Source organism: Acomys russatus, chromosome 27 (assembly GCF_903995435.1).
Source record: "Acomys russatus chromosome 27, mAcoRus1.1, whole genome shotgun sequence".
NCBI lineage: Eukaryota > Metazoa > Chordata > Mammalia > Rodentia > Muridae > Acomys > Acomys russatus.
In genome coordinates this window covers 42,291,075-42,315,903 of record NC_067163.1, presented here as the reverse complement: position 1 = coordinate 42,315,903, position 24,829 = coordinate 42,291,075, and the positions used below count along the sequence as shown (strand labels likewise).

At 41.3% G+C, this 24,829-nt stretch overlaps 1 protein-coding gene across 1 annotated transcript; it reads left to right on the top strand.

Moving 5' to 3' along the window:
- Positions 1-280: 280 nt before the first annotated feature.
- Spcs3 (signal peptidase complex subunit 3) lies at positions 281-6,771 on the top strand. Its single transcript, XM_051169703.1, has 5 exons — positions 281-537; positions 1,978-2,051; positions 3,526-3,602; positions 5,021-5,136; positions 6,447-6,771. The coding sequence occupies exons 1-5, from the start codon at positions 395-397 to the stop codon at positions 6,577-6,579; spliced, it is 543 nt and encodes a 180-aa protein (XP_051025660.1). The 5' UTR covers positions 281-394; the 3' UTR covers positions 6,580-6,771.
- The last annotated feature ends 18,058 nt before the right edge of the window (positions 6,772-24,829 follow it).

Sequence of the window (24,829 nt, the reverse complement as noted above, 5' to 3'; positions counted from 1 at the left end):
CGAGTAGTTAAGGAGCCGCAGTCCCCGTAAGCATAACTAAAGGCTAACTGACAAATAAGCGCTCCCGGTCCCAAGCCACCGACCAAGGAAGAACTGAGCCCTAGAGGAGGCGGGTCTCCAGTGGCAAAACCCAGCCCTCGTGCTCGTTGCTGATTGGAGGACTGGCTGACAGCACCCGCTTTTAGCGCGTGCACGGCCGCGCGGTGGGCGTGTCCCAGTGGGTGGGAGCGTGCGCGCTCCCGTCGTCTGAGGACCGGAAAGGGGGCGGGGCGGCGGGGCGCGGCCCCGGAACGTGCGCACCGGGTGCGCGGGTGGGAGGGACCGGTGTGTCGCGGGAACCGGAGCCTGGGTACGGGCGTCAAAGAGCCAGGGCTCCGGAGGGAAGGTCGTCACGATGAACACCGTCCTGTCGCGCGCGAACTCACTGTTCGCCTTCTCGCTGAGCGTGATGGCGGCGCTCACCTTCGGCTGCTTCATCACCACCGCCTTCAAAGACAGGAGTGTCCCGGTGCGGCTGCACGTCTCGCGGATCATGCTGTGAGTGCGGCCGGGCGGGGACGCAGAGGGTGTGTGTGTGTGCGCGGTTCCGGGGCTCCGTCGCGGGCCCCGCACCCGGCCGAGACATGTTCCAGTGGCCTTCGGACCCCAGTCCTGCGCTGTCGGCTCCCGGGCTTGCCCTCGAAATTTCGAGTGGCCTGGGTCAGCGCTCCCCTTCCTTCCTGTTCTTCACGTCCCTCACCCGCCCCGGACCAATGAGGGAGCAACACAACAGCACACCCACACCGGCGCTTCCGCCTGGCGCCTCCCCTGCCTGCGAGCACGCGTGGGGTCAGCAGCCAGCCGGTGGGCCTCCCACCCTCTCTTTCCACAGCCTTGCTTGTCCCGAGGCTGGAGCGGCTCAGTGGGTGGCTCTGGTGTCGCGTCCGGCCACAGTTGGCTCTCTCTGACAGTTCCCTTTACACAGTTTGCTGTTCCTTTTGGACACACTGCTTGCAAGCAGCTGCCTTGAATTTAGGACGGGAGCGTGGGGAGGATGGATGCACTGGGGCGGTTTAAACACTGTAGTGTTTGGATACAGGGCTCTCTTGTTATTTTTAATGTCATTCTTTAACCAGCAACCTGAACACATCTTTGGACACACACACACACACACACACACACAAGAATAGAGTTTCAGAATGACTGTCCTTTCCTTTACTGTTTTATTTATGGCATTTCCCTCCATTTTCTGTAACTTTGTCTTTAATACAGTGGTTTTTTTTTTTTTTTTTTTTTTCATGTTTGCTCTGTGTGTGCGGGCGTCTATAATCTGTCCCATTCTTTATCCTTAGTTTACTGTTTTCTTAGAACCACCGACAAGTGTCCCCCCTTTTAATTTTTCCGATGTTGATTTTGATTAGGTACTGTTGGTGCTTTAAGTAGATGTGGTGTAGATACCAGTCCTGCCATCGCTTTCAGTTCTGTGATGGCCTGGGCGAACTTGAGATAAATGAAATATTGATGGTGATCTTCAACAGGTTTCCTGCCCTTCTGGGTGTTAACATTTGGTGGAAGTGAAGAAAGTAACCGGAAGAATTGTTGTATGGCATTTAGATACTTGTGGGGAATCCATGTTGGCTCTGCCATATGCTAGACACTCACGTGAGCTCTATTCTTGATCACCTGGAGGCCACACTCAGCTTTCGTTCCCTCATTCTACCTGCTCTACATAAAGTAATTGCCTTTTCTTTTGCATTACTATTTTTTTTTTCCTCTTCCCTTCGGTTTTCTCAGAGGTTGTCATTAGGCATATGAAAATACCTGATTCCCTAGTATTGAATTATAACATTTACTTATTTTCACACAAAAGGATTCCCAAGTTTCCTGTTATATAGCATTTATGTTTTACCTCTGCATACAGCTAGCCCTTGCTGTTCTAGTCGTCTACATTTTATGTGATCCCGTAAGGGATAGTAAAAGTTTTCTCTTTACTCTTAGAAAAAATGTAGAAGACTTCACTGGCCCTAGAGAAAGAAGTGACCTGGGATTCATCACATTTGATGTAACTGCTGATATCCTTCAACAAAATGTTTCACTGCTTTTTCCATCCTTTTGAAATGAGCTGCAAGCATGGACATTGGGGAAGAGTGTATGACTGGAGATGCCAGCACAGCCTGTTGTTTCTGTCAGGAAACCAGTCTTGGTTCTTCCTTGTTCACACTTTTAAGAAAACTAGAGACTTATGAGTTAATTGTGAGACTATATCCTAATTCTTCATGTAAACATTAGTTTTGAATCTAGGAAAGAAAAGATAAAGTGAAATCATCTTAGAGACGGAACAACTCACCAGAGCTCAGCCTGCCTAGAAATAGTCCACGGTCAGTCTCAAATAACCCTCCATCTGAGAGAAAACAAACACCCTGTGCTTAAAAGAAATTGCATCCGTAGTGGTTCAAAAGGCTTTTTATCAACAGTGTTAAATTGTATCAGCGTTTTATCATCTTCATAATCAGAAATCTTAATGAGGCTACTCGGATCAGGGGTGATGAATTGTTTTCTCTTTTCCTGGCATTTCTATCTTCAGCAGCTCATCCTCTTGGCGACCTTAGTCTCCTTAGGGCCACAGGTTATAATCCCTGCAGTGTATTATTATTATTATTATTATTATTATTATTAGTTATGGAGACTTGTATAAAGCAGCTGACGAAAGCATATGTCTGACAGGTTTACCCAATGGTCACCTTGAAATTACTTTCAGGGTTCTGTTTTGTTTTGTTTTTGTTTGTTTGTATGTTGAGACAGGGTATAGTTTAAAACCGGATTATAATAACCCTGTTCCTATCAATATATATATATATATATATATATATATATATATATATATACACACACACACACTTAATAAGTTACTAATTCTTGTGTAATATTTAATAACATCCTCATGTTAGCTCACTTTCCAGTGTGGTGTAGTATTGTAGTTCATTCTGGTGAGTACACCTCTCCACGGTGAGTGGAACAACCATGTTACTGTGCCATCACTATAGCAAAGAACTGCTACACTGAGACGTTGCGATCTGTACTGACCTGTGAGCACATCAACGTGTGTAGGATGCTGTACTTGGTTAGTCACGTAGGCACAGTGCACGTGGGCATGTGGCTACTTTGCATAGTGATGGCTGGTTCTGCTCTGGAGCCCTACTTTGGGAGTGTTTTTCTCTGAAAGACTAAGTCCTTATTCTTTTCGACTTAGTGGACAGAATTAACGTTTTTGTTTCTTTCTTTCTTTCTTTTTTTTTTTTTTTTATGTTGGCTAGTTGTGTTTGCAGGAAAAGGGAGGATGTTAACCTATCCTGACACACTCCTTTGGAATGGGCTACATTTTACAACAAATTTATCCTGTGTTTTTCCTTTAGATGAGTGATTTGGTACGTTTCTGGACTGTTTTACTTTGTTTTAATGTTCCTGTTGCTATGGCCGTTTTAAGGATTAGATGTGTTTGAAAATTGTGTACAGCTTTGAAGTCATTAGAGTCCTTAATGTGCTGACATCTGGAGAACATATTTGATTGGAACGTTAAGCAATTATTTCTTTATTTATCAGCAGAGTATTCAACAAAAAATAATGTAAGTATTTAAGTACATTATGATAATTTCTTTTTAAACATTACTCCTTTGAATGGATATAACTTTTAAAAATTACTTGCTGGAGAATCAGTTGTCTCCTACCTCAGGGAGTCCAGGGGTTGGACCCACTGAGTCTTCTTACTGGCCCAAGATAGACAATGTTATATAATCAAAATATCTGAAGAGTATAGCTTAGTTTTAAAAAAAGAAACAAACAAAAGTCAAGCTAATGGAGGATGGCTGTAGTGAGGAAGCTTTCTCCCCTGCAGTAGCCTGCTTATATGTTGTATGCCTTTTAGCTCTCTGGCAGAATAGGGTCGAGAAAGACAGGCAGGCTGTTACGGCAGACTATTTCTTGATTGACTGAGCTTCTCTTGTAGTGCTAAGATGGAAGTATGGAGTGGCTTATACATCAAATTGAAACATGTACAAAAAAAACATGGCTTCTACGTTGTTTTTGCCAAAACAGTTGTGTGTTTTTCATGAGTGTGGGTAGGTATGGTGGTTTCAATAAGTTGACCCCCATAGATTCATGTGTTTGAATGCTTGGCGTTGGGGAGTAGCACTGTTAGGAGGTGTGGCCTCGTTAGAGGAAGTGTGTCACTGTGGAGACTGGGCTTTGAGGGCTCCTATGGTCAAGCTCCTCCCAGTGTGGAAGCTAGTCTAATTTTGCTGTCTGGGAATTAAGATGTAGAACTCCGGGTTCCTCCAGCATCATGTCTGCCTTTATGCTGCCATGCTTCCCACCATGATGGTAATGGACTAAACCTCTGAAATTGTAAGCCACCCCAATTAAAGGTTTTCCTTATAAGAATTGCCTTGATCATGGTTTCTTTTCACAGCAATGGAAACCCTAACTAAGACAGTAGGTAATTTGTAACTAAAGGCGGGGCTATATTTTATTTGGTGTGTATTAGTATTTAGCAGGTAGCATGTTAAACAGCATTATGTACTAATTTTTGGTACTCCTGTTATATATATTTTATGCCAAGTATTTCATTAAGCATTGGGCATACTGGGGTGAGTGAGCTTTAAAATCAACAAAATGTTTTAAACATAGCAGGAAAAGTTCTCCTTCAAAATAAGAGTTTTGGTCTCAGCTTTAGAAATCATCAAAATATATTTTAAAAATAGAAAAAGCAGTTCTTCAAAACAAGAGTAACTACTGTGCATAAACACTATTGGGTGAGTATTCAAAAATTATGAGGATCAGTGTTACTTTTTTGAAAAGTATATCTGTAAATTTTATGTATAATTCTGCTTTACCTCAGTAAAACCAGTAAGATAACACTGTTTTGGAATTAAATTCTTGCTTTTGTCAGTAATAAATACACTTACATTTGGTTGACCAGCTCTTTGCTGGTCTTTGAAGTGATGATGTTTCTGATGAGTTATCTAAATACTTTAAATTGACGCAGGCCCTGAACCAAGTTGTTCTCTGGGACAAGATTGTTTTAAGAGGTGACAATCCGAAGCTGCTTTTGAAAGATATGAAGACAAAGTATTTTTTCTTTGACGATGGAAATGGCCTCAAGTGAGTGATTCCTTGTCATTTTTAACATCTTTAAGTAAGATTGGTGAGAGGCAAGTGAAATGTGTGTTTTTATTTTAAAGAAACAAATCTTTTGCCTGGGGTATTAGTAGCTCAGTGGAAGAACACTTGCCAGGCATGCACTGGGTTTGGTTCAACTTTTAAGACAGGAGAGAAGGGGGGAGGGAAGAGGAGGGTTAAAATATTAGTAAAACAATTTGGGAGAGTAGTGTGTGTGTGTGTTGAACTTTGCTGAAAGACTCAGGAAAAATCTTCCATAGTACTCATTTCTCTAGTAATGTTACATGCAGTCGTCACAATGAAAGTGCCATGAGAAGAAAGGCTTTCAGGTTGCAGTCTATATTGAGGGGAAGCCCAGGTGAGAACGGAGACAGAGGCCGTGGAGGAATGCCTCTTAGTAGCTCTCTCAGTTGGTCTTATACACCCTAGGACTGCACTACCCATGTAAGCTGAGCCCTTCCACAGCATTCACTAAACATAAAATGCCCCGTAAATATGCCTACCTGCCATTCTGAGGGGGCTGCTCAATTAAGGGTCTCCTTTTCTAAGATGACTATATCTTGTGTCATGGTAATGTAAAACTAACCCATAAATAGCTTTTACTGTTGGGTGTATAGGGCACAGGATTTCTCATGAGTGGGGTTCACCACTGTCCAGATAAAGGTCTGCTTTTTGAACTCAAGTTGGGTGGCCTGCATGAAGCAATGTGGTGGATTGAGGGCTGGTACCTAGGTTTCTAGTGTTGCTTCTTTCAGTCACCCCCCCCCCCCCAAAGTTCAGTTTACCCTTCACAAAAAGAAGAAATCACAATAGTCAATGGTCAAGATTTTAGATCATTCTGACCTTTTATGGCTTATAAGAAAAAATTGGGGAGAAGAGCTAATTTGACCTAACCATATCTTTAGATTTGCAAATAAAGTATTTGGATTATGATAGATTTTGGTCTGCTGGAGTTTGCACCTCTAAATAATGGCAGAATTAGATTTCAAATTGTGTCTTCTGGTTCCTAGCGTGAGGCTCATAGTCTCTTGATTGTGTTGTATTGATGTCAGCTTTCTTGTTGGTAATTGGTTGCAGCTGTGAGTCTAGGTTGGCTGATTAGGCTATCTGAATTTAATGTTGACGTCTTCTGCTGCTGCCTGTGGATTTGAAATGGTATGAAGAAATTGTTCTGATTTGTCTATTAGAAATAGCTGGCTAGAAATGAAATATGTAACCCCATCGTACTTGATTGAAAGTATATTTATTAAATGACAAGTTCTGCTAACCTTTGTTTATTACTTCTTTTGCAGGGGAAACAGGAATGTCACTTTGACGTTATCCTGGAACGTTGTACCAAACGCTGGAATTCTACCTCTTGTGACAGGTTCAGGACATGTATCTGTCCCGTTTCCAGATACATATGAAATAACGAAGAGTTACTAAATTATTCTGGATTTGAAACATATTTTTATACGTGATGGATTGCATCTCATCTCTTCCCTCTTTCCTCATTTGTTTTGGTTACATTTTCTTTCTCTTTTTCTTTTTGTTTTGATGCAAGAAAGACACAAAACATAGTTGAAGTGAGCGGTGTGCTATGGGCTGCTTAAGCTTAGCTGTGCAAACAAACAAACAGAAGGCTGCCAAAGGAGTAGTGCAAGAGCGAGGCAACTGCGTAGGAAGAACCTGTCAGCAGTGTCAGGTTGAAGCATTTCTTTTATGTGCATTACTTATGGAATAGGAAGTGAGCAAAGGGCTGTAGAATCAGAAGAATTCTGAATTGTATGTTTTGTGTTCATGCAAGTTGACAGTGGTTGTGACTTAGAGGTGAACACTGCCTTTTATCTTTTAGTGTATGTCAGATTACCGCAAACATTATGCGGTTCTTTGAAGTCCGGTTTACAGAAGAGCACACTGGTAGAATTTTATTCCTCATGTTTTAGAAATCCTCATAAAGCTTGCTTTCCCCAGGTGAGCAGCAACTTTCTCCAGATAAAGACTAAGGGCCTCTTTGTATACTGTAAAAATTTGGCAGGCTGATTTTAAAGTTTTAACCAACCAAATGTGTATCTTTTAGTGTGTTCAGAAAGTTCCTTTGTATATCTCTATGTACATTTTCAGCTTGCTATTGAAAGTTGGAAATGTTTGCGTGGATTGCCTCCTCAATTGAATTTGTCCCACTGAACATGCCTCTGTAATTAGTCACAGTTTTCTTAGCTCCATATTTTAACAATTGGAATGATGAGAATATTTATGGTATGCTTTTCCATCTACAGAGTTGTCTCTTGTGTTTAAATGTTGTCTTGAGTACTCATAAGGAATAGGTGGTGCAAATGTTAGCTCTTTGCAGGGAAGAAACTGAACCCCAGAAACTTACTGACTTGCACCCAAATTAAATAGCAGGCAGTGGTGGTCTCTCATATCTCAGCTTGCACACTAATCTAATTCATCTGTTTTTACTGTCGTGCTTGTTAGTTTCACTTCCTTCTAAGGATAATAGAGTATGAGACTAACTTCCCAGCAGCCAACAACTTGCATCGGGGTGTTCTTGTTTATGGAGTTCATTTCTACCCATGTTACAACTACATGGGTTTGTAAAATAATTTAGAGATCAAATAATTATTATGTGAGTGAATACATAATTACATCTGACATGAAATTTATTTTCTGCAGTGGTTAAGTGCTCTTAAATGCAAGAGCAGACACTGTAGGTCCATCCAGCAGTAACCTAAAAGGGCTGTTTTGTAGCAATACCATAAATTAGCATTGTCCTGTTTACCTCATGTGAAGTCTTATCACTGTTGAGGGACGTTCAGTTTAACAGCCCTTGTGTGTTGTGGTACAGTTCCTACAAATGCGTGTGCATGAGGGTTTCAGACCAGCAGAGAGGTCAAAGGCGGAGCCTGAGTTTGCAGCAGCGGTTTCATTAAACATTACAGGGTCTCTCTCTCTCTGTCTATGAAATGATCTTTAACTATGATACCAAATCTGTGAAATGTTTCCTTTTCCGCAGATCACGAGCAGGAAGTCTCTTTAGTCATCTGAAGTCAGTGAGGTGATGGAAAGATTATCATAGAGTTCATAATGATCTGAGCTTCTGTTACACTTTACACCTACAAAATTGAGCTTTATACATTGAACAGATAGTAGATGTGTATAATCTCCAAGTGTCAAAGCTGAGTGTGTCATGGTTGAGAAAGCCATGGGAAGCCTGTAACGGTAAAGCCAGACCTCAGCTTGCTTACTAGTTCACTGTATTTTGTGGTGAGTGGACATGTTAGTCTAGCACAGGCTAACGAGTGCTGACCTCATCTAGAATTACTATTTATTTGAAAAGCCCAATTTCAGGAGCTCAGTAAGGAAAACTAGGAAAGTCCAGTTAGCACAATGTCACAGATGCCTTCATTTTACCAGACTAAGGGAGCTGCTCAGGATATGTCTGCTCCAGCGTGCCTGCCACGAGGCCTGTTTCTCCGGAACTCGATTGCATGTGTGCACAGCTTTGTTAGTTTGTAATAATTCTACACCGTGCAAAGTCTGTATGTTTGATTAGCATCTCTAGTCTCAGCGCTTTAGAGAAGTCTTACCAGATCTCTACGAAGACTCGGTCCTTCAGTTTTAACAAACTGAGGCGACCGATTAGAGTCTGACCCCAGAGGCAATTCTGGGAATAGAAGATAATTGTAAGAACTTAGTAAAGTGGTTGTGTTAAAAAAGAACTTACTGTAGCGCTCAGCATCCCCTCTCAGCTCCCCTAGAGACAGCCTCATCTGTGTGCGTTCTGCCCGTTCATCACGGTTAGTGTCCTCATGCTGGAAGGAAAATGACAGCTTGAGAAACTGTTAAGAATATACTAGGAAGCCGGCCGTGGTGGCGCACACCTGTAATCCTAGCGCTCAGGGAGGCAGAGGCAGGTGGATCTCTGTGAGTCTGAGGCCAGCCTGCTCTACAGAGCTAGTTCAGAACAGCCAGGACTATACAGAGAGACCTTGTCTCACAAAACCAAAACAAACAAACAAAAACAAAAAATATAATAGGAAAGCTAGTTGGTTTGAATATCTTTTCTGGTAATAGTTTTACAGTTTTTCAGAGGTCTTACTTGCAGGAAGAAATGGGCTTTAAGGATCTATCGCTTTGAGTGGGGACTGGTACAGGTTAATGGAGAGTCTGCTTTCTGGTACTTTGACCTTGTGGCTGTAACCTCTGTGAGCAAACATCTGTCTGTTGCAAAAGCTTCCCTTGCTTCCAGTAGCAAGCCTGTGTACCTTACCGCGAGACTGCCAATGGTTCAAAGATGTATGTTTCAAAAAGTTACTTCATAGTTTTTATGCAATTTGGGAAGTTGTTTACTTAAAAAAAAATTCAGGAAAATAATCCATAAAAATGCTGAATATATATGTGCGAAGATTTCTTAACTCCAATAAATATTCAACATTTTTCTAATAAAGATGTTTTTTTTTTCTGAGTAAAAGTATGCATTTTAAAGACTTCCAGATTTATGTGGTTTTGTGAAGCTCCTACACTAAAAGGAAACCAGGTTGTAGGACACTTCTGATTTGAGGAGGGAGTGTGTGGCCAGCTTTGGGGGCTCATTACACCCCAAATGTTCCCAGCATGTGCTCCCATACTAATCCTCTGAGGGCAGGCTGTCAGACTTGTGCTTGTATCTTGCCCAGTACCTAGCACAGTGTCTTGCAGTTGATAGGCAGGTGCCCAGTACATGCTGCTGATGACATGCTTGCATCTAATAGGACCCAGCCATAGGTCGCAGTCAGTCTGCACACTATCCCATTTGTAAATACTGCTTTTCCCCCCTCTCTCTTCCTGTCTCTCAAGCTCAGTTGGACTGTCCAATGAAGGTAAATGGTGGTGTTGCTCCAGGTTCTGTCACTCCTTTGTCCCGGGTTTTCACAGGAAGAGAAATAATTGAAAAGTGGCTTATGACAAGGGTAATTAAGGAAACAGTACAAATCCCAAAGAGAATCAGGTAGAACACTCCAATTGCGTGTAGAGTGCAGCTTTGAAGAAAGGGCTCCTGCTGCACAGCTCTTTGACTGCCCTATTTCCTGAGCTTCAAGCCCTGACTTGGCCCAAGCTGGCAGCACAGAACCTGCTGAGGTGTGGAACCTGTCAGTTCTTTATCTCCAGAGGAGAGTTCCTCAAAAGGAACCGTGTCAGTGAATTGAGACCAGCCAAACAACCTTGCTCCATCCAAACAAGATCAATGAGTTGAGAGGATTGTCATCTCTTTTATTGAGTGAAAAGAGCCTTCAGACTTCTGTTGTTGTTCTGTGTGTGTGTTTGTTTTCACCCACCCCAAGATCCCCTGGGCCACAATAGTCTTAGCTCCTCAGAAGTTTTGCTTCACGCTTCGTTACCCTCTTACTTTTTTCCTGGAAAAGCATTAAACTAAAAATTGTGCTTTCAGAACTGTTGCCGGATATGTGGCCACTGCACCCTTCATTATAGGCACTGTAGTAGTAATAAATGCAAAGAAACCAATTTTGAAGGCGCTCTGAAGTTTCTCCCTATGCCCTTTTTGTACACCACTTATCTGCGAGTACTTGGAAGTAGAATAGGCGTTTTAGAGTTGGCAACAGAGATGCCCATTAACATTAAACATTTGAGACACAAAATACACCTCACGCCTTTGCCTCAGCCATACTCCATTGTTGGGGGATGGCCATAACTTCCCTAGCTAATGACTTAATACAAAGAAAGGGGAGGTATTTACTGACAGTGGTGAGGAAGAGGATTCTGAGGCACAGTGAGGATCTGGAAGAACCTAAGTTTGGTGGGAACTGCATCTTGACTTTCTCAATGGGTGTCTCCTGGGTTAATTCTCAAAGTAGGGTTCCCCCCCCCCCACTACTGTAGTGGCTGCTGTTTCCTTAGGGGCCACCTGGCTACTGTAAGTTACAGGGCAGAGAGAGACAACCCACACCTGCCTCTATTCAATATTGGAGAGTCCAACTAAGTGATGAGATAATGAAAGCCCCATAACAGCTGTCAATAACTTTTCCTTAGCCTTAATGGCTTGGCTTTTACTCATGTGGTAGCTGTTAGGGTAAAGACATTCTCCTGCAGGGTGTGGTGGAAAGGAGTGCCTTCTGTTTTGGGGGACTGTTTGCCCAAGGCTTTACATTTTTTCATTTAAAGCCCCCATGAAGTTAAATTAGTTGGATGAGGTTTTCAAGAAAAGTAGGAGGAAAAAAACTGACCTCGTTGGCTTGGCCTCTAGTGTTCCAGCATCGACATATTCCACAAATGCATTACACAGCCCAGTTTTGATGCATGGGGCAGGTGGGGAGTAGTCTTCAGCTGGTCAGCAGTCATTTCGCAGAAGCAACTGTACCAGGGACAGCTCAGTGGTTCTCAGCCTTCCTCATATTGTGACCATTTAGAACAGTTCCTCATGTGGTGACACCCCCCAACCATAAAATGATGTTCATTGCTACTTCATAACTAATTTTGCTACTGTTGCGAAGCGTAATGTAAATATCTGTGTTTCCCAATTGTGTTTCCCAGTGGTCTCAGGTGACCCCTGTGAAAGGGTCATTCTACTCCCAGAGGGCTCGAGACCCACAGGTTGAGAGCCCATTTTCTGTGCTCACCAGCTAAAACTGACCACCAGGGAGCAACCAGTTAAAACTGACCACCAGGGAGCAACCAGTCGTTACAAATGTTTGTTTTGTTTTTAATGTGTGTGTGCGCGCGCACACACACACGCACACATTCCATATGTGATGTGCAGGCATTAAGATTTTTCTGGTGTCAATCTAACAACCTGACAGACTTTGGCTTTGTAGCTTATTACTACCTCCAGAGATGGGGGGCGGGAGTGTTTTTTTTTTGTTTGTTTGTTTTGCTTTTTGTTTTGTGTTTTGTCCAGTTTATGTTTTGACCCTCAGTTTGGTGCTATGTGTGTAACTTAGTGCAATTTAAATGTGTAAAAGAGATCTTGCTGAAGTCTGTTCAAGCGGTTTGACAATTTTAGTCCAGAATTCCTGACAGTGTCTGGATGTGGATGAGATAGGAGTGTGACTTAGATATGTGTAGGTAATCTGAACACCCGAGAACACACTAGACCGTCTGTAACCCCACAGCTTTGATAGAAGAAGCGTGAGATTTGTTTCATTGAGCCTCTCACCAGGACACACAGACCTTCCTCACTGAATTTCCTTGCTAGCCTCATATTTGCCAAATATTTTGCTGAACTATTCCTTGGCTATTTTGTAGTTACTATCATTTATAGCTCCTGTTGTGCCTCTGTGTGTGCATGGAAATGTATATACCTATGTATATAAAAAGCCCTTATTGGCTGGTAGTTTTTTTGTGTCGCGACCTGGTTTGCTTCTTTATTTTAGGACATTTAAATATATATATTTGTTGTGTGATTTAATAAAAGGTAAGGAAATGAAAGTGTGTTTAGCAAATTTTCTTGACACATGACTTTAGCTGTTCCCGGGAGATTGGTTCTCAAGGACTCCCTGAAGACATCAGAATCAGAGATGCTGAGTCCCTTTAGGGACAGTGGTGTAGTGCTTGCACGTAATGCATATGAAGGTTTCCTTATACTTTTAATAATCTCTTGATATCTATGATGCCTAATGCAATGTAAATGCTATGTAAGATTTTGTGTTACTTCAGCGTGAATGAAGAGTCTAGGCTTGGAACAAATACAGGCATTGCAGTTCTAACTGCATAGCTGAGAGCAGCGACAGCTGAACTTCAGATGCTTTAACACGCTCGAGAGGGTCAGCATATGTGGAAACTGTTGACTTGGTTGGCTGAGTGTGATGCTTTACCTGAATGTTCTATAGTAAATTTTCTATTGCTAAATGAATTAGTTGGGGTTTTCTTTGTCTGTTTGTTTGTTTCCTCTTTCTACCACCCCCCACCCCCTTCCTAAAAAGTTAGAGTTCTGGCTGGGAAAATGACTCGCCAGGTACTAATATTGGCTGTGAAAGCTGAACCACCTTATGTAGAAACGTGGAAAACATGTGCGAGCACTCATGTGCGCATGCACGCACACACACACACACACACACACACACACACACACACACACAGACAGGAACCCAGAGACAGAGACACGAGAGAGAGGGGGGGGGGGAGAGAGAGAGAGAGAGAGAGAGAGAGAGAGAGAGAGAAAGAGAGGGAGAGAGAAAGGAAGAATGCCAGATACGATGGTTTGCATTTGTAATTACAGCATTCCTCTTTATAGACGAGTGTCAGAGACGAGAGGACCCTGAAGCTTGTGGTCCAGAGGCCTGTGGTTTGCAGTGTAAACAAGGTAGACCCTGCTTCAAGGTGGGAGAAAAACCTGTCTTGTGAGCATGCTCTTCCTACATGCACTCACAGTCCTTCTATACATACTTGCACATGTGCACGCCATATGCAAATGCAGACACACATACAAAGTGAGTTGTTTTAACTTAGCCTTGGCAATAAGTGCCTAATGAGATGATGGTTATTTCCATTTGAGGTGGATTAATCAGAGACCAATAATAAATTCTTACAATTATTTTACCTCTTAAACAAGATGGGTAGAAGAAATACAAAATAATGAGGCATTTACATGTAGTTTAATGAATAATTTTAAATATGCATCTATTGCTGCTGTTTAAAATCAATAATTGGAGTAATACCACTGCTCCTGGCCTTATTTTCCACCATGTAAGTGTTACAGCTCAGAAGGGAAAGGAACCCTGGCAGCTGGTAGCCAAGGAATACCACAAAGTTACATCACACAAGAGATTTATTGGGAAAACCACAGGAAGGTAGCTGACTGTGTGTGGGTGAGAAGCAGGAAGCAGATTTTACATAGGGTATGGGAGTGCGGAGCTTTCTAGGGTGGCCTGGGATTATTTGGATTTTATGGCCTCATACAGTACATTTCACTCTGTATGGTGGACCTTGGCCACCAGCATCTTGAGGGGCTGGATCCATCAGATAGAATGTTCTGTGGACTGAGGCGCATTGGAGGTCCTCAGGGGTAGGGCCTGTCCACTCAAGTGCCTCAAGGGGCTGGGACCAGGCTTAAAGTATTCTGGGGGGTGTGGCCTGGTGGTTGGATGTCCTCAGTGCGGGGGGGGGGGCAAGGAGGGGCGAGGCGGAGACGAGGGGTGGACTGGCCACTAGCATGCCTCCAGGAACTTACATTTCTTTTGCATCGCCTCTTCCTCCTCTCTGCTTTCACTTTTGTGGGCATTAATCTTCAGAGTTTGCCACCTATGTTGCATCTGATTTGTCGTTTTTGCTTGTCATTCTGATTAGGAGTATGATCTCAGTGGTCTATGAAAGCACGTGTGTGTTTCTTGCACCAAGGAGGACTGATGTAGGGTAGTCACCACATGCCTTCATTTCACTGTCCAGTTTTGAAAACAAAAGATGTTTCTTTTGGCACACAGAATTGATGGAGCTTCTATTGTGACAGGCATGATTCCTATTCATTAATTGGCTCAAGCATATCATATAACTAAAAGTCAGTTGATCACAGTTATAAATTCTAGGAAAATAACTGCAGATTACATGGCAGCAGGTAGTCCTCCTATAAAGAACAGGAGAGGATTCTTTGGAGTGTGGTATAATCATCATACATTTGCGATGTTGTTTAGTTTCAGCTGGTTATGAATATAAGCTAATCTTTACCATAGAAATATTTTTGTGTCTTCCTGTTTTTGACTGAACACTAAATGTACATAATTGATTTATGTCTTTTGTACATATCTGCAGCTTGTTACGTTCATTGCCAGGCAGTAATCCACTGTTGTGTGGTCATTTCTGGCCATCCATAGGAATCTGACCTGGACCAACCGACAGGCGGATCATTCTTCAGTGACAGGGTTCTACATGGAAGGGACAGGTGATGAGAAGAAGATAAAGAAGACAGAAAAGCTGGGGTCTCACACAAGCTATATCTTATGCCAACCAATTTATTAAGAAACAGCAACATCTTATATACAGTTTTCAAGGGGAACATGGGGGGAAGTCAGTGAAAACCTAACATACAGTGGGATGAAGACAGCAGGATGCAAGCAGTAGCACACAAAGGGAACGCAGGTTATCATAGGTGGCCACAGACTGATAACACAGCAGTCTTGGGACTGATAACCATAGCCCCCCGGGGGTGGGGAGGGAAGAATTCTTAGGATGAAGTCGTAGCTCCCCCTAGGTCCTGGTCTCAGGCTATTAATAGCTTCCTAAGCAATTTCCTGGCTTTAAACAAGAAATTGTTCCTCCTCCCCCTTACACCATGGCCTGAGGGAAAGCTTTGAATCAGCATGGCCCTCAAGTAAATGTGTATAGCCACCAGCTCCACTGATGGGCACTGACTGAGCATTCTGTGTCAGTGACTGGATGTCAGTGTTTGCGTCTGTAGGGAAGAGATTTCTAGATGTTTTTTGTCTACATGTAAATCTTCTGAAAAAATACCTTTATCATTATTAAGCATCAGAAACTTTGGGTCTTATTAAAATAATTAAAGGCATTTTGGGGCATAAATATTAGCATTTTAGAGTACATACCGGTATTATTCTTTTGGCATTCATTTTAACTTACGTATTGAAATGTATCCAAGTGGAATTTAAGCTCAATAATATTATGGAATTTAGAAATGTTTTCTAATACATTCTTCCATAATGTTTAACATTTTTATTGTTTTTCTCTTTCAGTCATACTTATATTTCTCTTCAGCAAAATTTTATCCTATGATAATTACTGTAGAGAATCCTATTTTGGCATCTTTTATTGATAACAACTTCCTGACAAAAAGTGAGTTGAGTGTGTGTGTGTGTGTGTGTGTGTGTGTGTAAATTGAAACTATCTCTTAAAAACTTATTTCCAAAGTTTCAAGTATTTATTTTTTAAAGAGGGAACAACTAGATTATTTATAACATCTATAATGTTAATATCATTAGTCTTAAAAGCAGCAGTGGACCACACAGTGGAGAACAAGACTAATCACAACCCTATGAATCACCTAGGGTATCAGTCAATGCAGTACCTTTTACTCTATATCAAGAAACTTTTCCTAAGTATAAATTCTCCACTTATGCATTGCTTCTGTTTGACTTTGCAAACTTTAGTTTTGGCCAAGTTAACAAGTGTCCGGTGCTATCATAGGTTGTTAACATTTACATTTTCTTTATGGCTAGAATGTTAGACTTATATTCCTGCATTTTCTTCTTCTTTGGATTACTTGGTCACATGCTAATTTTCTGTTGTCTAACTTACTGACTTATTGGATATTAATATATTGCACCTTGTTCTGGCTTATATTTTTTCTTTTCATAGTTAATAGGATTGTAGTATTGCATTTTTAGCTTTAATTAAGTAATATTTTAAAAAGTATTTTCTAATCATAGCTATTCATCATGTATTATGCTATAATACATAAAATATATCACCTTTGAAGTCTGAGATATCTGGATTTGGATTTTGGTAGTATCTTATCACTTGGCAGTTGTGTGAACCTGGGTAAATTATATGCAGTTTCCTAAAATAAAGTTCCTTGCCCAATCATTTTTTGGTGCAGATTTAATTGCATATGCAATATATACTGCATAGCATGTATTTGACTCATTCAGGACTCCAAATTATCATTCCTATTTTAAGGAGGAGAAACATTGACTTAGAGATGGGTGAGTTGCTTGCCCACGATCACCAGAATAGCCCATGGTAAAGCCTATATCCAAATGCCGGACAGAACTGGTACCTGTCTCCAAACTCCACTTCCTTGCTTTATTGCCCTTTCCTCAGAAACATGAGGTGGGTCACCCCTTTCCTTCAGAATTGCTGGGAGGAATTTGGGTCAAAAGCGTCCCACTGTTGGCACACAGCTGGCTGATTGTCTCTGTGAAATACCATTTATGTGGATCAGTTCAAGAACCAAATTGAGCATGATACAGATTTTAAAGTCTGTTGATGAAACACATATTTCATCTGCATATTTTAAACAAATTGTCATTGTTTCGTGTTATACAAAGCAACGAGTCTTTTTCTAGAGTCTTAATTGAAATAGGAAACACATTCTCTGGATAGTGCATTTAATATTTAAGGTAAGTATGGTGATCCTTAGCTCAATCATGAAATTCATTAATAGTCCTGAAAATTTGAAATATGTATTATCATTTTACTCATCTAATGTAAGAAGGGCCAGAGATCAACAACAAATAATGCAATTGACCAAGAGATGGCGTGAATGACAAAATGCACTATAAAATGCTGTGACAATAAAGAGGACATACATGTGCGCAGCATCGGATCTCAAAAGAAGGAAGGTTGTTATTTACAGAGGCAGGTGAGCAAGAGAGCCATAGAAAGGGGACATACAGATAGTCAGTTTTATCTGAGCCACAAGCAAGGGCAAAAAGGGTAAATGATATTTTGGAGAAGGCTTATACGTTTAACAGTTTAACAGTTCCTCGCAACATAAAAAGTGAGGGACTTTTAATCATTGCCTTTTTCTGAGTGCACAGAACTCAAAGGCTCTTGTCACTTGTGTCAGCAGAGCTTAGAAAACTGCAGACTCTGTAGTTTAGCAAGGCTATAGCAAGTATCCAGAATGTGACAGCTGTGTGGGAGATAACATTACACCTTCTTCTCTCTTTATTTACATAGTTTTAACATTTTATATTTGAAGTAAGTAATGGCTGAAAGGGGAAGGGAGGAAGCAAGAGAGAGGGGAAGGGAACATCTTCCATGTGTAAGTCTTACTGTTTCCTGTTCTGTTCCATCTAGAAAATGAGATCCAAAAATTCTCCATGAGACATGTGAATGATACTAGAATTCTATCAGTACTTTTCTACTCCCATGACATTTCCTTTTCATAAAAGAATACTTGAACTATGGGGTTATATTAGTTTCTTTGTCTTCCATACAGGTTAAGATGTTGTTAGTCATTACTTAGTAAATCAATTTCAGGAACCTCTGAGAAAGGTAGTCAGTTCAGATTTGAAATCAGAATTGAAAATTAGAAGCCTAACAAAATTCATAGTATTTTCAAATTACCAGCCATCTATTATGGGATAGGTGACTCTATAAGTAGCATGATTTGTCTGTCATGAAAGCATTGGGACTCATTCAGTCGATGAATGGTTGCTGAGTGCTGTTTGCTTAGTACACTGCTTGCTGTTAAAGTGACCATTATTATCTTGATGTTATTGTTGTCTTGGAGGCTTTCAGCCCACATCTGCTAACCTAGGCATAGTCCTTGAAGCCTGTAGCCTCTGTACAATCTAATCTAGGCCTAGAATGTTTTCAGCCTCTGAGACTGCTGAATAAACTCATCCTTTTTAGCTCTTTATGAACTCTGGCTGGCTGGTTCAACTCAGCTCTTTTGCCTCAAACTCCTCTTTAAGCTGACTGATTCAAATAATCTTCTCTCAGCTTCTGGATGAACTGCTCTGCTTGGCCTCATAATAACATAATGGTATGTTCTAATAATCTGGCTTGTTCTCTCTTCAACCTCTCTCTGTAAAGCTCTCCTGGTACAAACTGCCTCTGAATTCCATGAACTGAACTGCCAAGAGCTCAAATCCACTGCACTGTTTCTGACTCTACCAAACTGACTAGAACACAGAGATTTGCATGCTCTGTCTCCTGGGTGCTGGCTTAAAGGTGTGTACCACCATGACTGGACCTAAGCTTATCTTTACCTGGAATTTGCTCTGCTGTCAGGCTGGCCTTGAACTCAGAGATCTGCTTGCCACTGTCTCTTGGGATTAAAGGCGTGTCTGTATTCCAGCTGCATCACACAGACCTAGAAGGTTTTTGTATGTGATCTCTTATCAGAGCAGCCCTTTTCTGAATTAAAATTTCTCCACAGCTTGCTAAGTAGAGAAGGAACAGTGATTACAACAGGGGGAGTTAGGGTACATTTTGTTCCTGAGGATCTAACATACACACACACACACAAATCAAAGCACATTTTGTGTAAAATGTTAAAATAATCAAGGTAAAGAGATAATGAAGTGTTGGTGATGTAGGTGAGAACAGGGGTAACTTTGCAACCCCTGCTTTCCTTAAGCTCCACACTTACTCCTTTTTCAGCAGCATTTAGCAACCTAGAACCCCACCTCCATTAACCTGTGTCCACACCCCTCTTTAAATAAAGGCTTACAATTCCACTCATTTACAGCACCCTGGCAGTTGTTAGCACCACTGCCTGCCTTTCTCCTTTATGGTCAAATATATGCTAGAGCATATCCAGGACCAAGGGACAATGGACCAGTGTTTCATCCTGGACTGGCTTGAGCCTCGTGCATATAGTAAGGCAAACTGTATACTCTGAGTGAACATTTAAGGAAAAATCCCATACTTTCTACCTTATCTATGCATAATTGAGGATGCACACATCATGGATAATAGGAAGACATGCACGGTCTTATATAGGCCAAGCCTATCAATGAAGATAAAATGCCATCCATCCTTTGGCTCACAATGAACAACTCCTCAAGTAGAAGAGAGCGTGTCTCCAGATCACAGCATTCCTTACTAGTCTTCAGTTCTTTGCATAGGGTTGTGGCCTCCTGAGCCTCACTCCGTCACATTAGCATTTCTATTGGTGTCATCCTTATTCAGGTTATGTGTGGGCACCATGTTGGTCAGACCTTGTGACTGTAGCATCTGACATTTCTAGGGGAGACAGTCTCACATCCAGCTCCACTGAAATGACCCTGAACCTGAGGTGCTGGAGCTGTTTTGTAGATGTATCTGTTGTGTCTGGGCGCCACAACTCTACATTTTTATTGGTTGTGTTTTTCCTGGAATGGTATCCACTTGTTACAGTGATAAATTTTCTTAATGAGGTGGTGAGAATTATGTTTTTCTGTGAGTTTAGGGTCAAGTATTTAGAATCTAGTTACAGATTATGCTGGCTTGGTAAAGTGGAGCTTGTAGGTCAGTGGTTGTCAGCCTTCTTAATGCTGTAACACTAATACAGTTCCTCATGTTGTGTTGACCTGCAACCATAAAATTATTTCATTGCTACTTCATAACTGCTACTATTAAGAATATTAATGTAAATATTTGATGTGCTGGATATCTGTGACCCCAAAGGGGTAATAACAATCCACAAGTTGAGAACCACGCTTGTAGGTGCTCCTTTAAGACCCTTACTATCTTGGCTAGTTGGCTAGGTTTCCAGTATTTATGTATTTAGGAGTGTGTGTGTGTGTGTGTGTGTGTGTGTGTGTGTGTATCTGTGTGTCTGTGTGTTTGTAGCAACAATAAAAAAGAAGCCATGAATTTGAAAAAGGGCAAGGGGGGTGGTTGGGATGGTTTAGAGAGAGGAAAGTGCAGGGGGACATGATATAACTATAATCTGAGAAGAAGAAAGAAGGAAGGAAAGAAAGAAGGAAAAAAAAAAAGAAAGAAAGCTCCAATCAAAGAGCCTCGTATGGAGATGGCTTCAAATGTGGCAAACCAGCCACTGGGCAAAACGTCCCCATTCCTGGCACAAACAGAATTCTGCCTAAAAATGGGCAGTGTAGACGCAGGCAGATTTGATGGCTGCACTCTGACAAGACAGGGTAAGCAAGTCCTCAATAGTTCATGCCCTGTGAATAAGTCTGCCAGAGATATTGGGCCAGAAGGATGAAGATGCTCCATTACAGAGAGTGTTGGGTGACTGGTCAGGCAGTAAACTGTCTAAGTCAATTTGTACATTTTGGAAGCTGCTAACCCGTACTGCTGGTTCATTCAGGAATATAAATTTTATTCCTTCTCAAGTCTCTGAGGGGCATTGAAGGTCAGACAGTTTAGTTTTACTATCAAGTTTAGTTGGTTAGGGGATCTTTTTAGATCAAGATAACAACTTAAGTTATTAGAGTTGAGATAGGATAGATACTGAATTTCATTCAAAAATTTAGACCCAACAAGACAGGAAAGACATTTACTTCAAGCTGAACAAATACAAATAGCCAAACCACTATGAACGTAACATTTATAGAACTCATGATTGTCACGTGGTTCTCCCTGCTGTATGTAGTTTGCTTTATACATGTGTAATAAAATAAATGTATTTAAAAAATAAATAAAATGCTGACAGTATTTAAAAAAAAAAAAAAAAAAAGGAAAAGAAAAGAAAGCTCCAAATGGCAATCCACTACTATTGAGTAAGTTTTCTCTTATCACTTGCTGAGTTCTTGTAGTGTTTCTGGCCTGTACTTTTGCTTTGCTCCTAAGTGAAAATTGTTGCTGCTTTGTTATTAGTGTGGACTTTTTCAGTCCATCAAATAAGACATCAAGAACCTGGCCTACCTAGTCCAGGCAACACCCACTAATAACACTTTAAGTACCATTTTAAATGAATCAGTGCGGCTGGCAAGATGGTTCGGCAAGTTTAAGCCACTTGCTGCCAAGCCTGGTGACCTTTGTGGGATCCCTAGGACGAACATAGTGGAAAGAAAGAATTCCTGCAAGTTGTCCTCTGATCTTTTTATGTAAATGCATACGTGTTGTTTGAATTGAAAAAACCCAGATTGTTCCATTTTTACCAATAAGGATTCAGCAGCCAGATGTCGTGGTGAAAAGCCTACTAGCTCAGAGAGACAGAGAAAGCATCCAGCTCACTTTCCTTCTTAGCTCAGGTCCCCATGGAAGAGGCCCAAAAGGCTCACTAGCTCAGCTGACAGCCCAGGAAGAAAAGGCCAAAAAACCCAAGGGCAAAGGCTTGCTAGGTCAAAGCCCAAAAAGCCAAAGGCCAAGGAGCTGAGGAGCTCAAGAGCTAGAGAGCGAAGAGCCAACGAGGTAAAGGCTAAAGTGCCCTTCTACTTCTGCGTTCTGCCTTAAGTACTCACAGTCTCTCCTACTTTCTAATTCTGGTCAGCTGGTTTCTTGTTCCATCTCTTGGCCTAGGGCTGACTTTTTAGAATCTGTGTACAGACAGCTCTTGGATTAAAGGTATTTGTTAGGGCTCAACCACACCAAACAATAGGCAAGTTTTTACAGTTCACAATATCAGGGATCACAATGGGACCAAATATCCTGCAACATACATGTGCATAATAAAATGCGTGCGTTCATGTGTGTGTGTGTGTGTGTGTGTGTGTGTGTGTGTGTGGTTTGGCTTATTCCACAGGTGATACCTAGAGTAGCCACAATGATAGAAGGAAAAAGAAGTCTTGAATAAGGTAATACCAAGAATCAGAACTGGAGGCAATTCTTGGAACCTTTGAGGGGCAGGTAGAAGGGGTGATGCTGTTTCAAAATTAGCTCCACCCCAAATTATAAGGCATCTGAGCACAGGTGCCACTGACTTTTAAGTCAGGCCTTTGCTATAGGTAAGATTGCAATCACAACTACTGACCCACTGTAATAGCCTTTTCCCATCCTCCAGCCTTTTGCTCTAAGTATTTGGCAGTTACGTAACATCATCAGGTAAAGTGGGTGAGCCTGGAAATCACAGATGGGATTCATGACCACAAGGCACTCAGGAACACAAGCTAAAAAAAAAAAAAAAAAAAAAAAAAAAAAAAGAGGTGGAGGAGGAAGAGACAAATGTATCCAATTCATATACGTAAGTAGTGTAGTATCATAAGAGAATCATTTATTCTATAAATATATATTTAATTTGGTATAATATGTAAAGTTAGGGTAGAGGGAAGTAATTTTTCATGTGATAGTTTTCCTAATTCTTAGTTTCAAGTTTTGTTTTTGTTGTTTACTTAAAAAGTATCCAGACATTGTAACCCAGAGTCTCGTGTTTCATTTAACTTAAAAAGAGCTGGCACCACTAAATCGTTTATACTGCACAAAGTTCAAAGTTCGAGGAGACCCTATGAACCCTCAGGGCAAACTTTTCCACAAATGGTCGTCATTTGCTAATAGCCTGTCCTTTGGCGCCCTCTGGTGCTATGAGTTGGTGGAAACACCCCCAGTACTTTCCATGTAATGTAAAGGCATGTTTATCATCTTCCCTTGTCCTTCCTTTCTTGCTCCTTCAATTTCTCCACACCCCTGTCTAAAATGTACACTTTTCATCCTGACAAACAAATGCACATACGTGCTGGATAGTTCTGTGTCAACTTGACACAAATGAAAGTCAGCAGAGAAGAGAAAACCTCAATTATTAAAATGCCTCCATAAGGTTGGGCTGCCAGCAAGCCTGTAGGGCATTAAAAAAAAATAGTGATTGATGGGGGAGGACTTAGCCCATTGTCGGTGGGTTCATCCCTGGGCTGGGGATTCTTAGTTCTATAAGAAAGCAGGCTGAGCAACCCATGGGGAGCAAGTCAGTAAATAGCACTACTTCGTGGCCTCTGCATTACTTTTGCCTTCAGGTTGTGCCCTGTTTTAGTTCATGTCCTAAACTTCCTTTGTTGCTGTAACAGTGACATGGAAGTATAAGCCAAATAAACACGTTCCCTCTCAAGTTCCTTTGGTCATAGTGTTTCCTCACTGAAGGAGAGATTAAGCTGTTTTTTAGGATTCCAACTGTGGGATCGGAATGGTCTTGTGAGAGAACAGGTGAGGTTAATTCACTAGAAGAGCAACCACCTTGTGCAGGAGCTTAATTGTTGCCAGCTGGAAAGATCCTGTGAACTGACTCTGGGAGGAGATATATAAATGAGCCAGAACTAGATGTGTTTTTTTTTGTTGTTGTTTTTTTGTTTTTGTTTTTTTTTTTTTAGACTTGGGATAGATTTGGCTGTTCATCATTGCACTTTGAGACGCTCCTAGAGAGAACCGCTTGAAGGAAGGCTTCAGGGCTCCGGTTCCTGCTGAGGTTCTGGGTTCTGGTTACCCCAGGTTCCAGAAGAAGAAATGCGGCAGCTCACGCCCGGAGAATCATTGCTCGGAACTGATATCCTTAAGGTTTTATTGTTGTGTCCATTAATCCTCATTTCCTATTGTTTTGCTTAGTTGAGTAATAAGTGACATATGCTCGGTCACTAAGTTGTTAATAAAATATATTGGTTAAGAAAATTGAGCCTACATCTCACAACCATAGTAACCCTAATACGCACATACACACACATACACACATATATAAATATATGCCATACATATACTATATATAGTTTAATAATGACAACAGCAATGACAATAATAAAATGAAGGGGCTGGAGGGATGCCTCTGTATTTGCACACACCTGCAATCCTGGCAGGCAGGAAAGTCAGAAGTTCTAGGTTATTCTTGGTTACATAGTAGCTTGAGGCCAGCTGAGTGCTTGGAAGCCACTGGAAATTAAAATCAATTTAGTAAGAAAGGATGGTAAGATACGTTGGCATTACAGTTTATAGTTTCTGTCATTTTTTTTTAACATTCATCCTTTTTTTTTGTTTATAGGTTTCAGATATCTTTTAAAAAATGATTTAATTATTTTTCATGTGCAGGTGTTTTGCCTGCATGTATGTCTGTATACCACATGTATACAGAGCCCAGAGAGGCCATATGAGGGCATGAGAATCCTTGGAACAGGAGGTACAGATGGTTGGGAGGTGCCCTGTGGGGCTAGGAATTGAACCACAGTGCTCTGGAAGAGCAGCCAGTGCTTTAACCTCTGAGCCATTTCTACAGCCTCAGATGTCTCTTTAAAAGTAATATTAACCTAGATTTAAAAACAGATCAGACAAGTTATTTTAATTTGTGATTATCAAAATCTGTAGACCTATTTCATCTCTCTCCCTCTGGGCTTTATATATATATATATGTGTGTGTGTGTGTGTGTGTGTGTGTGTGTGT